Source organism: Triplophysa rosa, linkage group LG2 (genome assembly GCF_024868665.1).
Source record: "Triplophysa rosa linkage group LG2, Trosa_1v2, whole genome shotgun sequence".
Lineage (NCBI taxonomy): Eukaryota > Metazoa > Chordata > Actinopteri > Cypriniformes > Nemacheilidae > Triplophysa > Triplophysa rosa.
Genome location: NC_079891.1, coordinates 27,130,852 through 27,144,709, shown reverse-complemented (window position 1 = coordinate 27,144,709; position 13,858 = coordinate 27,130,852). Strand labels below are relative to the sequence as shown.

The following is a 13,858-nucleotide window of genomic DNA, read 5'->3' as shown; positions in this document are numbered from 1 at the left end:
GCCGTTAGCCCTTCCTTTGGACTGTTTTTATTTCAAGATAGTTGAAGAAGAATTACGGGCGTGAACGCGCCCTGATCCGGTGACGTCACGGCTGCAGCTGTTCACTTCACTTCGTCTGAATGCATTTTACAGAAGACGGCACGAGTTTTTCGACTCAGCAGCTTTAATATAACGACGAAAGCAACGGGTTTCTGTAATTTATTAACAACACATGGTTTATTTTTGGACGGATGTGGAGCGAGCTTCAACTGAAGACCGCCATTGATACGGCTTTGCCGAAGAACTAACGTTAGACTTGGTTTGTTAGCAGTTTTGGTTACTGTACAACCTTGGGTATGTCAAAACAACTTGGTTTCTTAACGTTTTACAATTATTTACAATACAACACATTTGACGTTAACAACGTTACAGTTTCGTTTTGTCTGAAAGCTTTCGCTTTGTCGTAGCTTCACATAACGTTAACGTTACATTGAAAACGGAAGCGGATATATTTAAGTGTTGTGTTTATTTTAAATGTATTGTTTTAACTACAGAGTAATGCAATAAGCATGTTTTGTAATATATTGTGTGTTACAATCTTATTTAGTACGTGTTTGCCTTCTGAATGTTAAACTTGGGCCTTGTTGGGGCCCAGATAATGTTACATCCCCCTCGTGTTAGGCCAGGAATGTGGTGTCGTCGCCTTACCATGAATTCGCTTTAGGCCTCACGCGATTTACCCCTAAATAGCATTTTGAAGATGCTTGTTAGAAAATCGACCCCATTTTAGTGCTAATTTGACTAATCGTGCGTAATATTACTTGGGTATTTGCATGTGCCCCTGCTACGACAGGAAACACTTTGACGTGCACCACGGGATTTTAATAAATTCAATGTTTTTTATATGTTTTTTTTTACTGTTTTCGAAATAACGCCGTGATTGTGTCGCTTGCGGCACATGGTCTTTTTTTGTTTAAAATATTCTGACAGCAACAGCGACCTCTGGATTTGTAATGCAAATATTAATACCGGAAGTTGTGCCATTGCCATGCCAGCCAGCGTTCTTTTAGATCTTCGCTTTTTTATAGTAGCAGTGATGGCTTTAAGGTTATATTCAATACCCTACATTGAAAGAATGTATTGTTTTTTTTTAATTCTACCAAAGACAGGTAAACAAAGGTCAAAATGGTGAGACCTCATTCAGGATCGCCTCGTTCCAAACACAGGTAGTGCTTGCTGTACATGTATATTAAAGTAGATGTGTTTACGTTCAATCGATATGAAGTTGTGGCCTCTACATGTTTCACCTTTGTTTTTCTTGCAGGCCTTTCTCAGACAACTACAACAGCATGAATCATGAGGGGCGATTTGGCCCTCCTTCAAGAAGCCCAAGAGGCTTTAGAGGACCTCCTGGAAAAGCCCCACCCAGCTGGAGAGAGAGCAACAGCGGTGGACGCCAGCCATACCTCAAGAGGCCCTCATACATGGGTGAACGTAAAGAGAGACATGGACATTGGATGCAACATAACCAGGATCAGTTCCATGCCTATCCCAGCTCACAGGATTCACACCGGGGCCGCAGAAGGCCTTCGCCTCCCCGCTCAAGCCGCCCTCCCCCAGTTCAGCCCAGGCAGTCCCCACACTTTCCACCTGAACCACCTAGTCACAGACAACCGCTCTTCCGCGGAAAACACATGAGCCACCCATCTCCATCTCGCCATTTTCATGGACCTCCACCAGAACGGAGGGTTCCATCTCCTCATGGTTCCTTCAGGGGTCCTCAGCGACGCCCAAGTCCTGCTCAAGAGCATGAGAGGAGCTGGGGCCCTGCACCTCGCGAGAGGCCTTTTGGGCGACCACCACTTGGGGGGCAGAACTGGAACGGGCCACGAGGTTACATGCACCCCCTCAGTGGGGATTCTAGGCTCTCTGGCCCACCCCAGAGAAAACCAAGGGAGTTTCACGGAAGGAGTTCAAATCAAGAGAGGTACAAGAATGAAGCGGTGCAGGCTGGGTAAAGTGATAAAGAGATAAGGCTTTAAATGCACATTTAAGTGTTAAATTGCAGAAACCAGTACACTGCAGGGCCATGAGAGTAAATCCCAGCTTCCTTCAGTTTTCTGTCATTGTAAAGTGATAAAGCCCATACAGTGAATCAGTCTGGAGAAAATGTAAAACCATTTGAGGTTCTTAAAGTTATACTGGCAAAGATGTGGAACTCAACAGCCTGGGGCTGGATCTAAATTAATAGAAGTTATAAGCTTCCACACAGCTCGAGCAGCAGAAACTGGCATTGTAACCCACATGTTTGTATTGTTTGTAATGGATATGTAGGTGGTCTGCAGAGAGAGATCAACGTCCACCGCATCATGGAGGAGTTGGAAGAGAGTTTCAACGCCCCAGCATGGATTGGGCACACAGAGGAGAGGCCAGTCCACACTCGCGACCCCCTTACCGATCACCGGCATGGAAGCCAGGTCCGCCGCCATCTGGCTCGTCTTCCAGATTCTATCCTCCTCTGCGACCCCATGAAAGGCCCATGGGACGCCCAATGAAGAGGAATATTCAAGAGTTCAGAGGGCCGCCTCCACCAGGTGGTTTGGAGAATGGACCACCGAAGCGCTTCTGCAGAGAGCTGTCAGTGAGACCTCTATTTCACAGGGGCTTCAGAGGTTTGACCCTTAACGATAAGAGTCGACTGCTAAAGGCACGGAAGTTCAGGGCTGAGTCTGTGACCAGGTTCAGGCTGCCCTTGCCGAGGCCAAGAATCGCAGACAGAGACCAGAAAGCCAAGACTCAGACAGCACCACGGCATAGCAAAGATTCCACAGGAGTTCAACCGCGCAAGGTGTCCTTGAAGAAAGGTTTACCGTCAACCAGAGAGTCATCGCCCAACATGGACTCCAAGACAGCCAAGCCTGAGAGGGACTACGAAACAAAGGTGGAATCCCGTCGCTCTGTGAGCGCACACAGGTATGGTATCATCCCTCACACTGTGGCAATGGGCGCGTGATGTTTAGAAGGTCAAGCTTCCTGTTTTTCAATGGCACAACTTTCAGCAAAAGGGGTGTCACCTTGTCAGATGAGATGGATGAGGAGAGAAAAAGAAATCATGCCTGTTTTCCTCATTATTGTCACCGATAAGATGTTAAACGTCTGTCATTGCCTAGGCTATCTCTGTCCTTGTCAAGCGAATGTGATGTTTCTGAGCAAGGGGTCTCTTTCAAGCGTTACAGATTCACAATCTCTTTTTGTTCTTCCTCAATGTCAGTTCATCTGCAAAAGTCAAATGTCATCTGTCCCACAACGATGAATCCATATGAGAAGATATGTTTAATATGTCTTCAGAGGAAAATAATCTTTTTAAGCCTTAATCTTAAGTGTTTGCAGAAGGATCTTTCTTGTTTTACCTGCAATGGCCACACTTTAAGCCACAAGTAAAATAATCTATAATGCAGTCTTCTCACGGACGGTGGATGGTATGTCTTGGTAAATGGATGATGATGAACAACAGCAAAAAAGCTCAATTTTTGCAGATTCGTAAACATTGTAGATTTTTTTTATGGGAAGGACATCAAATGATAATGCAGATGTTTCACTGGATGAAGCAACAGATCGACTGTGGGGCTGTACTCTGCTGCAAGCTTTTAGCAGGAACAAGAATTTCTTGATTGTATGACTGCTTATGTTGCATCGCAAGAAGATAAAGGAACTGGAATCAGTTGACGCACACCACATCTAATAAAACAATGTAAGATTTCAAGTGGCCACAATCAAGAAATAAAACTCCAATCAGTCCAATAACCTCAAATATGAAGAAGCTACAACCAACAAAAGTCCTTATTGTGTGAAAGCGACAATGATGAAGAAGATATCAATGACCCAAGATGACCTGCAGATCAATTCTGAACCCAAGACTTGGTCCATTTGTTCTTACTAAAACAAGGCTGCCAAAATATCAACAACTACTTTGCAATCACATTCATGTTCTCTTGAATAGTTAACTAAGCAAAATTTTGCTCCAAATATGTACCGCTTCAGTCAAGATGGATGATATACATGAACCATTTGGTTTGAAGATTCTGCTGTTCAATCAAAGGAAACTTTCCACGAATAATGAATCCAGTACTCAGATTTCTTTACTCAAAAGCATGGAGGAGAACACAGCTGCAAAGCAGCATTTGGATTTTTGGATTGAAATCTGAAAGGCAAGAGTGTTCAATCTTAATTCACAGAGATTCTGATGCAGTAGATTGAGAGAAAATGGCACAAGGAACATCTCTGGCTTGTCTGGATAAAAGTATGGATAAAACTGAAGCACCTACATCGCTTGCTGATCTTTGGAGAAGAAGGGTTGACTTTTTGGAGCATATGATGATTCCTACACTGCATTCTTCAATCTGATCATTCAGTCCACCAATATGTGTTATTCGCATTAGTGAAAGGAAGGCTGCTAAAGGCCAGGGTGAATCAGGGAAAATTTATCTACCAATTCAAACTGAAGCATGGAGATGATGGGCTTGCTTTGCTGTAAGTACCCATGTAGTAATCCATCATTGGTCCTTTGGTGCATTTGCAACAGTACAGTTGGGGACGCTTGAGTAATTTTGTATGAAGTGTTCATTTTCTCTCCTCCGTTCACAAGGCATTCATAGTTTATTCCACTTAGAAAACAAAATTACATTTTTGCATGCATTTGTTTGGATGTTTTGAATATGCTAGTTGCTTATATCATGCTTAAGTGTCCAGAAAATTAAGATTACTTGTTCAAACATCTGCTTTGCATTTTGTTCAGCTCCTCACCAATAGACAGACGTCTCTCACGTGACCTTGTTGTGGTTTCCCATTGGGAGGCGGGACACAAACCCAGCACCAGCCCTAAGAATAGTGCACCCTGGAGGAATCGGGCCCCCAAAAACAAGACAGGTAGGAGCATAGCACTTGTTATAGTTTTGAATATTTTGCTGAAGTTTCATCCTGTTTTACAGGAGTTTCATCCCATTTCATTTTCCGTTTTGCAGAAAGCTCAGAATCTGATGGGAATTTAACACTGAATGAACGCTTTACCAAGCTACACAGTCCTGGCAGCTCTTCACAAGACCAGAAGGACAGACGGTAAATGAGGCTTTTTAGTCTAGATCCATTATAGTTTACAAACTTGAATTGTTTTTCTTTAATATTTAGGATATTTAAAGGGTTTCATATTTTTGCAAAATTTGTAAGTGCAATGTTATTTTTATTTTTTAGGCCCTCTGGAAGTTCAGAAAAATCTATGGGGAAGCCTGGTTCTTTTACGGTAATAGAATCCCTACATTGATAAAGAAAAAAATGCATATTTGATTTTTACATTTCTTATTATCAAACCTTTGCCAGTGGACTAATTTGTAGTCATTTTCTCTGTTCATAGAGGCCTAATTTCCCCCCAGTTGGTGGAGTAAAAACAGGACCAGCCCCTGACGGAATTCCTAGGAAACCCTTGATGGTAAGTGAAGATTTTTTTGCAACTGGCCAAAACATTGAGAATATTTTTGAAGTGAGTTATATTTCATTCATATGGATTTGTAAAGGCTGTTGTGATCCCTTCACTATTCAAATAAATTCAAAATATCTCTTCTTTATATTTTAAGAGCTCTATAATTCCAAGACCACCCTTCATTCAGAAGCCCGTCTTCAAAAAGAGCCAAGGTATCATGTCAAAGTACAAGAACTTGCAGACCCTGCGGCATAAAGTGCCCCATCAGAGGCAAGCCACTAGCTATCGCCGGTGGTGATGCAATGGCAAGTCCCATATCACAAATTTAAGAATTTAACTGTTTATTTAACTCTTTGTATTATACTTTAAAGTTTTAACGTAAAATTTACGAATGTGTTTTGCATTTTGTATTTTTTAGATCCTATTCATCATGCCAAGGTGTTCGTCATTGGACATTGAGCTTCCCTACCCCCTCACATTTCCCATATCTCCTACTGCAAGGCAGTTGTGAATTAATCATTGTAAAAATGGCAAAAAATCGCCAACGTATATTTTCATTTCTCTATCAGTTTTATGGAGTTGTTTTACTTTAGTATTATTTTGCGCATCATAAATGCAAAGGTTGTGAATTATGTGCACTACTCCTTTAGAAGGTTAAACGATATGAGGTAGCGTTAAGATTTTTGTAATATAATCTATAACATGTACAAAACCTTTCTTTTCCAGAGGTTTCTGAAAATATGATTTTAGCGTTGCGTAAGATTCTTTCACTATCTCTTGTCATTTTTATGTTTATATATATTTAGTGTCTGATTATTTGCTTACACAAAAGTGACTGTTAATAGACTTAAGTTAAATGATGCCTGTAAAATGCTTTGTATGGTGCTTTATGGTTGGTTTCTGGATATGACAGCTGAGTGTTTTTGATTGGCTGAGATCCATGTTAATGAATGACTTCCCTGTAATGTTTTGTTTGCTAAGCACCTAGAAAACAATGTACAGCCTTTGTAGTCAGACACTTTGAATAAAACTGGAACTATCAGCTGTCTTGTGTCCAATGAGATTTCTTGAACCGTTATTACTTGAACTATTTGATTTGATCATTACAAGTTTGATTGCATACCTTTGTATACCATTGATTTTAGAAAAAAACAAAGGTGGGCTTACAACGGTTGCCTTAGAATTCAACCATTTCGTGTGAATTTTGAAGAGTATTGGTAGGGTTTGGGCTCTACACACTAAACTGGTTAAGTCCTGCCCTCTTACACAGGAGGAGCCATGTGACTGACATCAGAAGTGAATAATTGGTTGTAAAGAATGAGAATATGCTGAGACTCCTATATACGCCACATTACGAAGTTGTGTAAAAAAGTTCATTAACTACTTGTATGCAATGTAAACTAAACATGGTAAACAGACTGAATACAATGATCATATATTTTTTTCATTGATCTTGACTTGCTCACTGGGGGTTCATACATTTTTTAATGCAGATTCAGAACATGTAACTGAATTATGCTAAGCATACGCAGTTCCCAGACCATTTTTTGGAAAACAGCTTTATTAGGTATTTATATGTCAACATTAAACCGCTTGCAGCACAATGTCCACAGCTCACCACAAGGAATTGATGATGATGATGATGCAATTCTAAACTCCTTGCATCTTGTTGCCATTTCTCTCATCTTAACAACAGTTTGGTTTTTAACAAGCTGGTTCTAGAGCATTCTGTATTTGTCCTTGATGTTCAGCTATGCCTCAGCCTCTTTGAGGACACTGTCTTTCTGCTGGAAGTAGTCTCTGAACCATGCGATATGCTCCTGTTTCTGCTTAACTGTGAGGTGGTGATTCTTTGCAAGGCCAGTGATCACAAGCTCCATGAAGTGCCTGACAGGACCCTGCCGGGGGAATGAGTCATCCAGGTACTTCTCCAGGAACACATGCTCATGAAAGGGCACACGAGCCTCCTCCTCCAGGCCTGAGGGAAGAGGGAAAAGGGTAAAACACATGATGTAAGCAAGCATTATGTTGGTTGGCCAAAAGAAAAGCATTTAAACAACAGAAATGGAGGGAAAAGGGTTTCTTTTGTATATTTTTTTGAAGTAAAAAAAACTTTTTTTACTTTTATATTTTTACATTTTTAAGAACTTACCAGCCTCGTTGTTGATTGGATATTGCCAAAGCTTGCCCTCTCTGGTCCATTGGATCATCTCCTCAAAACCATTCCGAGGTATTTGATTTGTTGACTGGACAATCTGATTGGCTAGCTCAATATCCCAAAGGGTGGGGCCTAAAGTTAAAAGCAAACAAAGCACAAAATTGTAAAGGTAAAATATATATTATTTGACATTGATATACTGAAACATGTGAATTTAGTTATTATTAAGAAAATATATAACTGCACTCCTTACTCAGATCTGAAACTGCATCCTGTTCCACAGCAGCAAAGATGTTCAGCCTTTTACCAGTAAAAGGACTCTTCCTTTCAAACAAAAAGTACACGGTAGGATTTAATAAAAAACAAACTTATAAAAGCAAGTAATTAATAAAGCTTTTTTGTTACCTTCTACGCACTGCATCAAGTTCACTTGTAATGCCTCTGTCTTGAGTATATCCCCTGCCATCATCATCGAAACGAATCTGACTAGTCGGCCTTGCACTTGTTCTGCCATTTTGCCTCTTTCCTACTTTCATATCAGCTATTATGTCTCTGAAACAGAAAAGAGAACTATACATGGTTATCTATATACATTATACATGGTTTTTACTTCCCACTTAAGTTTTTCTTGGCTTCCAAAAATCAATTTTGCAGGACCATGATGTTGTTTTACACAATAAAACAGAAAAGTCGTACCCGATGTTCTGTCCTTCTGCTCTCTTCTGGGTGTCAGGTATGGCTTCATGTTTCCTCAGTTGCTGAAGGAGCTCTGATTCGGCCTGATGGCTGTTGGGCAGCGTGGATGCGGCAGCTGAGGCTGCAGCAACCAGTTCTGGGTTTAATATCTCACTAAATTGAGGAACATTGATCATAATAAAGTTTTGCTTTTAAGCGAATAGAAAACCTATAAATATAATCCATAACTCACCGCTGTGGTGAACCCTCAGCTGTGGCCTGCTGAAACATACTGTGCGCGCTTTCCACGGTCTTGGGCTCCGGTCTCTCACTGGTCCTTACAATTTTGGGGGGTCTTATTTTACGTTTGGTTGTGACCTCCACCTTCATGGCTCCAAGCAGCTCTAAAAGATTCTCTTTTCCAGTTTTTGTCTTCTCATGCGGTTTGCTTTCCTCAGGTTTAGCTGCTTCAGTCTGTGATGTCCACGCTTCTTTTGAAGTTTCAGTGCCCTCATTTTGAATTTCAGTTTTCTTCTGTTCATCTTTGATAACCTCTGCAACAGATTCATTCCCCTCTGTTTTCTTGTCTTGTGACGAAGATGTGGTGTTGTCTTTATTTTCACTAAAGGCGATACTACTGGTTCCCAATAGCCTTTGGCTTGCTTTATCCTTGGGCCTAAAATAAACAAACAACAACGTAAAATAAGTGTTCGTACTAAAACCAAAAAGAATAACCATTTAGGAATAATTCGTTTTGTTGCTTGATACTTGAAATCTCTCAAATTATTATCATACGTCTAATATCTGACCTGGAGGGAATAATCTATTTAACAGTATAATATAACATATTTCATGCATACAATTTTAACAGGAATGAATTTTCTGGATAACGATACACACATTAGACAATTCCATCAGTATGTCACCTGTCAAGATATGTAAAATCAACAACTTACCAGAAAAAACCTGACGAAGAAGAAAACTCGCCTTCTTTGCATTTCGTGAAAGGTGGTCGTGGATTCTGCGTGTGAATTAATCCATTTCGGACCTGATAAATATTTATTAACAATCTTCTGTACATGACTGCTCTTAGAGGACCTCAATGTCGTCCATGCACGTTTCCGTGTGCAGCACAAAAAACCGTCCGCCGGCTGTCCGAAACGTCTAAAGGTTCCGGGAGCCCCTCACGCATTTTTGAGGGGATGAAGTGCATCCACGGCTCCTACTTTTCCAAAAAAAAAAGAAAGATTTAATGATTTATATTTTTGAATCAGTTTATGTCACATACATTGCAACAGAGCCTTTTAATTTGACCGCAACGGGAAAAGAACAAAGCCCGTCAGTGGTCCAGGGGTGGGGGGCTGTCTGCCGCTGTCAACCTCCATCCATTTACAGTCGGATCGTTGCCGAGAGGTCACTCACTCATTTAATCGCAAATGTACCAGTTCAGCAAAAACCATCATGACTCGAACAATCTCACTACTCCAGGTAAGCGCTTGGGTGAATTAAATTTGTTCTTATCTTCCTACATACATTGTAATTACTTTTGAACAGTTTTTAGGTCAAATCTTGAAATCAAATCGCTTTTAACAGTTACATCCAGGTGATTCAAGGGCATATCTTTAGTCAACAGTTTTTGGTATCTTTGCTTTTATTCTCTGATAAAACCAGACAGCCACATAATATCGAAAAATATTGCATAAGGCCATGTGCACCACAAACCATACATTTTGGCGTGGTATGGCTTTGTCTGGGAATATTTCGAAGTCACTTGGCTGGGCAAGTCATTGTCCGTATTGAACTTTGTTACTCCGTGAAACTTGAGATTCAGCTCCATGCTTTATGCTGATGCAACTCTGTACAGTCATGTGCACGCGTTACTGTAACTAAACCTACTTTGTTTACATTATATATACATAAAGCTTTTTTTCACAATAGGTCATTTCATATACTGTAGGGCCTACATAATTAATAATACCTGTGGTTTTATTGTTTACCTGTGGACTTCTTTCTTCTCTCCCGCAGGTTTTGTGTCTTTGAATCAGGTCTAGATCGTCTCACAAGGATTTGATTCATTTCAACATGGCACCACATCCAGTGGTTCAGGCGGTAATAGACCTCTCTGCTGGAGCTATAGGTAAATTTTGTCATTTAAAAGTTTGTCATTAAAGTCTGAAAATGTGTCTTGCATTGCATAATATATGGTGGTTGGGGCCTCATCTTTTGTAATTTCGTAAAGGGCCCCACGAATTCAAGTTACCTCGCTCGCATCAGATCTGGTGTTTACTTACGCTTTTCAGTTTGACCTTTTAGGGTCTGTTATGTAAGTAAATCGATAAAGTGTGAGCACAAACAGTTTTGTATTATTTTTGTGAAGAGTAGCAATAATAGATTTTACTTTTGGCTAACTGTCACAAGCACTTTTTATTATGTTAATGCACAATTGCATTGTAGGGCGGGATGCACTTCAGCATCATTTGCATTGTAAAACTTATTTTGTTAGTCCTCATCTATAGATTCACAGGCTGGAACCTGTATGTAGACCCTACCCCCCATACTCACTCACTGATGTTTTAAATATATTCTCTTTTGCTTGAATATAATATTGATAAATAGTAGAGAAAGTTTGTAGTACATGATACTGTTCTACTGTACTACTATCTCTCTATTAAATGAAATAATCTCTTAAAGGGATAGTTCACCCACCCCGCAAAAACAAATCTGTCATCATATACTCACCTTTGAGTTGTTCCAAATCGGTATACATTTCTAAACAGTTCTTGGCCACCATTGACTACCACAGTAGGAAAAAATAACTTTTTTTTGTTCTGATGAACACAACAGAAGATATTTTGAAGAATGTAGGACAGTAAACAGTTCTGGGGCACTTTTGACTGCCATTGTCATTTTCCCCACTATAGTAGTCAATGGGGTCCAAGAACTGTGTGGTTACAAGCATTCATCCAAATATCTTTCTCTGTGTTCAACCAAAGACATTTATTCAGATTTGGAACAACTAGAGAGTGAGTAATTCATGACAGAATTTTCATTTTTGGGTGAACTGTCCCTTTAATTTACGTTTGGGATCACAAATACAAACCAAGTGAAGTTCATAATAGTCAAACTAAAAGTAAAAGAAATATATTTTAACGTTTATTAAAGAGTAATGATGTAATTTCTACAATCCGTTTTGAAAGTTTCATGAACAAGTGAAAAAAATAATTATCGCTCATCTCTTTTTTCTCTTCAGGGGGCACAGCTTGTGTACTTAGCGGTCAACCATTGGACACGGCTAAAGTGAAAATGCAGACATTCCCCACTTTGTACAGAGGCTTTGTGCACTGCTTTGTTTCAACATACAAACAAGTGGGACTTCGAGGGCTGTATCAAGGTACCACTCCTGCCCTCATGGCTAACATCGCTGAGAACTCAGTGCTCTTCATGTCCTACGGTTTTTGCCAAGAAGTGGTGCGCTTCGTCTCTGGTCAAGAGAAAGGGGCTGTTCTGAGGTAAGGGGGATTTTTTGGTTCTTATATTATTGTACTAGCAACACCAAGGTCATGGGCTTGATTCCAAGGAATGCACATACTAATATAATGTCTGAAAGCCTGAAACGTAAGTATAAGTCACTTGGGTATTGCATCTGCCAAATGCATAAATGTAACTTTCTGCAAATTTTTTCTGCAAAAAATTTGTTCATTTGTTTTTGTACAGTGATATGCAGAAAGCATGTGCGGGCTCCGTCGCCTCTGTGTTCTCCTCTCTGGTGCTCTGTCCTACTGAACTGGTCAAGTGCAGACTGCAGGCAATGCATGAGATGGCCACTTCCGGCAAAATCGCCACCAGTCAAAAGTAAGGCTGCTGCGATTCTTTTCATGCTATGTGCTGTGTTGATGCTCATGCACTGTTTTTTCTGTATTTTTCAGCACAGTTTGGTCTGTTGTAAAGTCCATCATGCATAACGATGGTCCTGCAGGGTTCTTCCTGGGTCTAACCACGACTATAGCCCGCGAGGTTCCTGGATATTTCTGTTTTTTTGGAGCGTATGAACTCTGTCGTTCTCTCTTTGCTGACTACATGCACTGTGGCAAGGATGACATAGGTATGGAAACACTTATACTATAGTTAGTAAATGTTATCTACAAAATGTCCTACTTTAAAGGTATTGACACGATGATTAACAGCATACTTTGTTTCCCAACTCATTGATAAGTCTGGTATTTTTCTGTTTAATGAAGGAGTTGGCCCTCCAACGTAGAGAGTCAGTTGTAAGGGCATGGTCAAACATTAAGCGCCTGCCAAATCAGTCTGCATGGTAAACAATGAGCTTTTTTGTTTTAAATGGATACAGTTTGTGGTTCAGTTTGCTGAATCAATAGCACTAACATCCACGGGAGACTTCTTTATCAGCATTTGAACTTTACAGGTTAAATATGGAAAGAAGGTTTTTCTTGTATCAAAGCTAAAGCTTGAGTTTACAATGTGTTAAGACGCCAGACTTTTGGAAGCAAGAGAATGTAATAAAGAAACTTTGTTTGAACTATTCATGTTTGTAATGTAGTATATTCTTAGATTTGTTGTGAGAGCTTTAATAGTTTGGGATGTCTGTGTTTTGCAGGTGTAGCCCCTATTGTGTTCAGTGGGGGTTGTGGTGGAGCTTGTCTCTGGCTGGTGGTATATCCGATGGACTGTGTTAAATCCAGGATACAGGTCATGTCAATGACAGGCAAACAGGCTGGTTTCTTTAAGACTTTCATGCATATCTTCAGAACGGAAGGTGAGAGAGATATATATTTGCTTTGCCTTTAGATTAATACATAAAACTAATTCATTTTTTTAAATGGACAACCTGAGCTGCTTTTATTTTCTTTTTTTCTCCTCATTTTTCAGGTGTAAGAGCTCTATATTCTGGTTTGACTCCCACCATGATTCGGACATTTCCAGCCAACGGTGCTCTGTTTTTAGGTTATGAAGCCAGTCGCAAGCTGATGATGTCACACTTTGACGGCTGACACCTCACGGTGGACTTCTGCTAGTCTTCATCATGGCCAGTCTATTCTTACTCCAGTACACATGCAATGTGCACAATCCCTAATACATATTTTTATTACAATACTTACCTTTATTTATTTTTAATAGTGTTTTAATGTCATGCTGCTAAATCTTAATCCAAGGGTTTAGATGTTTAATGGGATTTTAATATATTCTCAGTATTACCGTGGGCCAAGGGAAAAATGGTCTGCTTTGTCCATTGTTTTGGTAACTTCAGTTTTATCATCCTTCACTCCTACTATTAACTTCTATCCACATTCCGTTTCTCACCCTATATCTGTGTATTTGCCAATTTACCAAAAGTTCTGCAGAATTAACGACAACTATGCAACTATTTTAAAGTTTTCCATTGAACACTAATAGAAAGGTTTTGACATTAAACCCAAATGTTCTTAAACACAAGTGCCTGCCTGTTATGGAATCAAATTGTAATAGTTTTAGAATATGTTTCCATTCCATTTTCCTTTAGTGTTATTAATGTAACTAAAAGATTTGTGTAACTGGTGTGTGTTTGTTTTTTT

General features: G+C 40.0%; 3 protein-coding genes across 4 annotated transcripts; 2 read left to right on the top strand and 1 right to left on the bottom strand.

Annotated features, from left to right (window-relative positions):
- si:ch211-114c12.2 (uncharacterized protein LOC336578 homolog) lies at positions 1-6,498 on the top strand. Of its 2 annotated transcripts, none has more exons than XM_057322655.1 (10): positions 1-333; positions 1,149-1,205; positions 1,304-1,966; positions 2,314-2,952; positions 4,775-4,905; positions 5,001-5,094; positions 5,227-5,275; positions 5,387-5,461; positions 5,607-5,757; positions 5,871-6,498. In XM_057322655.1, the coding sequence occupies exons 2-9, from the start codon at positions 1,165-1,167 to the stop codon at positions 5,748-5,750; spliced, it is 1,836 nt and encodes a 611-aa protein (XP_057178638.1). In that variant the 5' UTR covers positions 1-333; positions 1,149-1,164; the 3' UTR covers positions 5,751-5,757; positions 5,871-6,498. The 2 variants fall into 2 exon arrangements, with proteins under 2 accessions (XP_057178638.1, XP_057178629.1); XM_057322646.1 differs by having other exon boundaries at positions 3-333; positions 1,145-1,205.
- A 494-nt stretch (positions 6,499-6,992) lies between these two features.
- mrps31 (mitochondrial ribosomal protein S31) lies at positions 6,993-9,420 on the bottom strand. The gene is made up of 7 exons (XM_057327842.1): positions 9,242-9,420; positions 8,539-8,961; positions 8,307-8,459; positions 8,016-8,162; positions 7,864-7,934; positions 7,605-7,742; positions 6,993-7,430 (listed from the first exon to the last, which is right to left on the bottom strand). Exons 1-7 carry the CDS (start codon positions 9,364-9,366, stop codon positions 7,204-7,206), a joined length of 1,284 nt encoding a protein of 427 aa, XP_057183825.1. The 5' UTR covers positions 9,367-9,420; the 3' UTR covers positions 6,993-7,203.
- A 75-nt stretch (positions 9,421-9,495) lies between these two features.
- slc25a15b (solute carrier family 25 member 15b) lies at positions 9,496-13,841 on the top strand. The gene is made up of 7 exons (XM_057327852.1): positions 9,496-9,773; positions 10,311-10,422; positions 11,536-11,794; positions 12,000-12,137; positions 12,212-12,387; positions 12,904-13,062; positions 13,176-13,841. The coding sequence occupies exons 2-7, from the start codon at positions 10,368-10,370 to the stop codon at positions 13,295-13,297; spliced, it is 909 nt and encodes a 302-aa protein (XP_057183835.1). The 5' UTR covers positions 9,496-9,773; positions 10,311-10,367; the 3' UTR covers positions 13,298-13,841.
- The last annotated feature ends 17 nt before the right edge of the window (positions 13,842-13,858 follow it).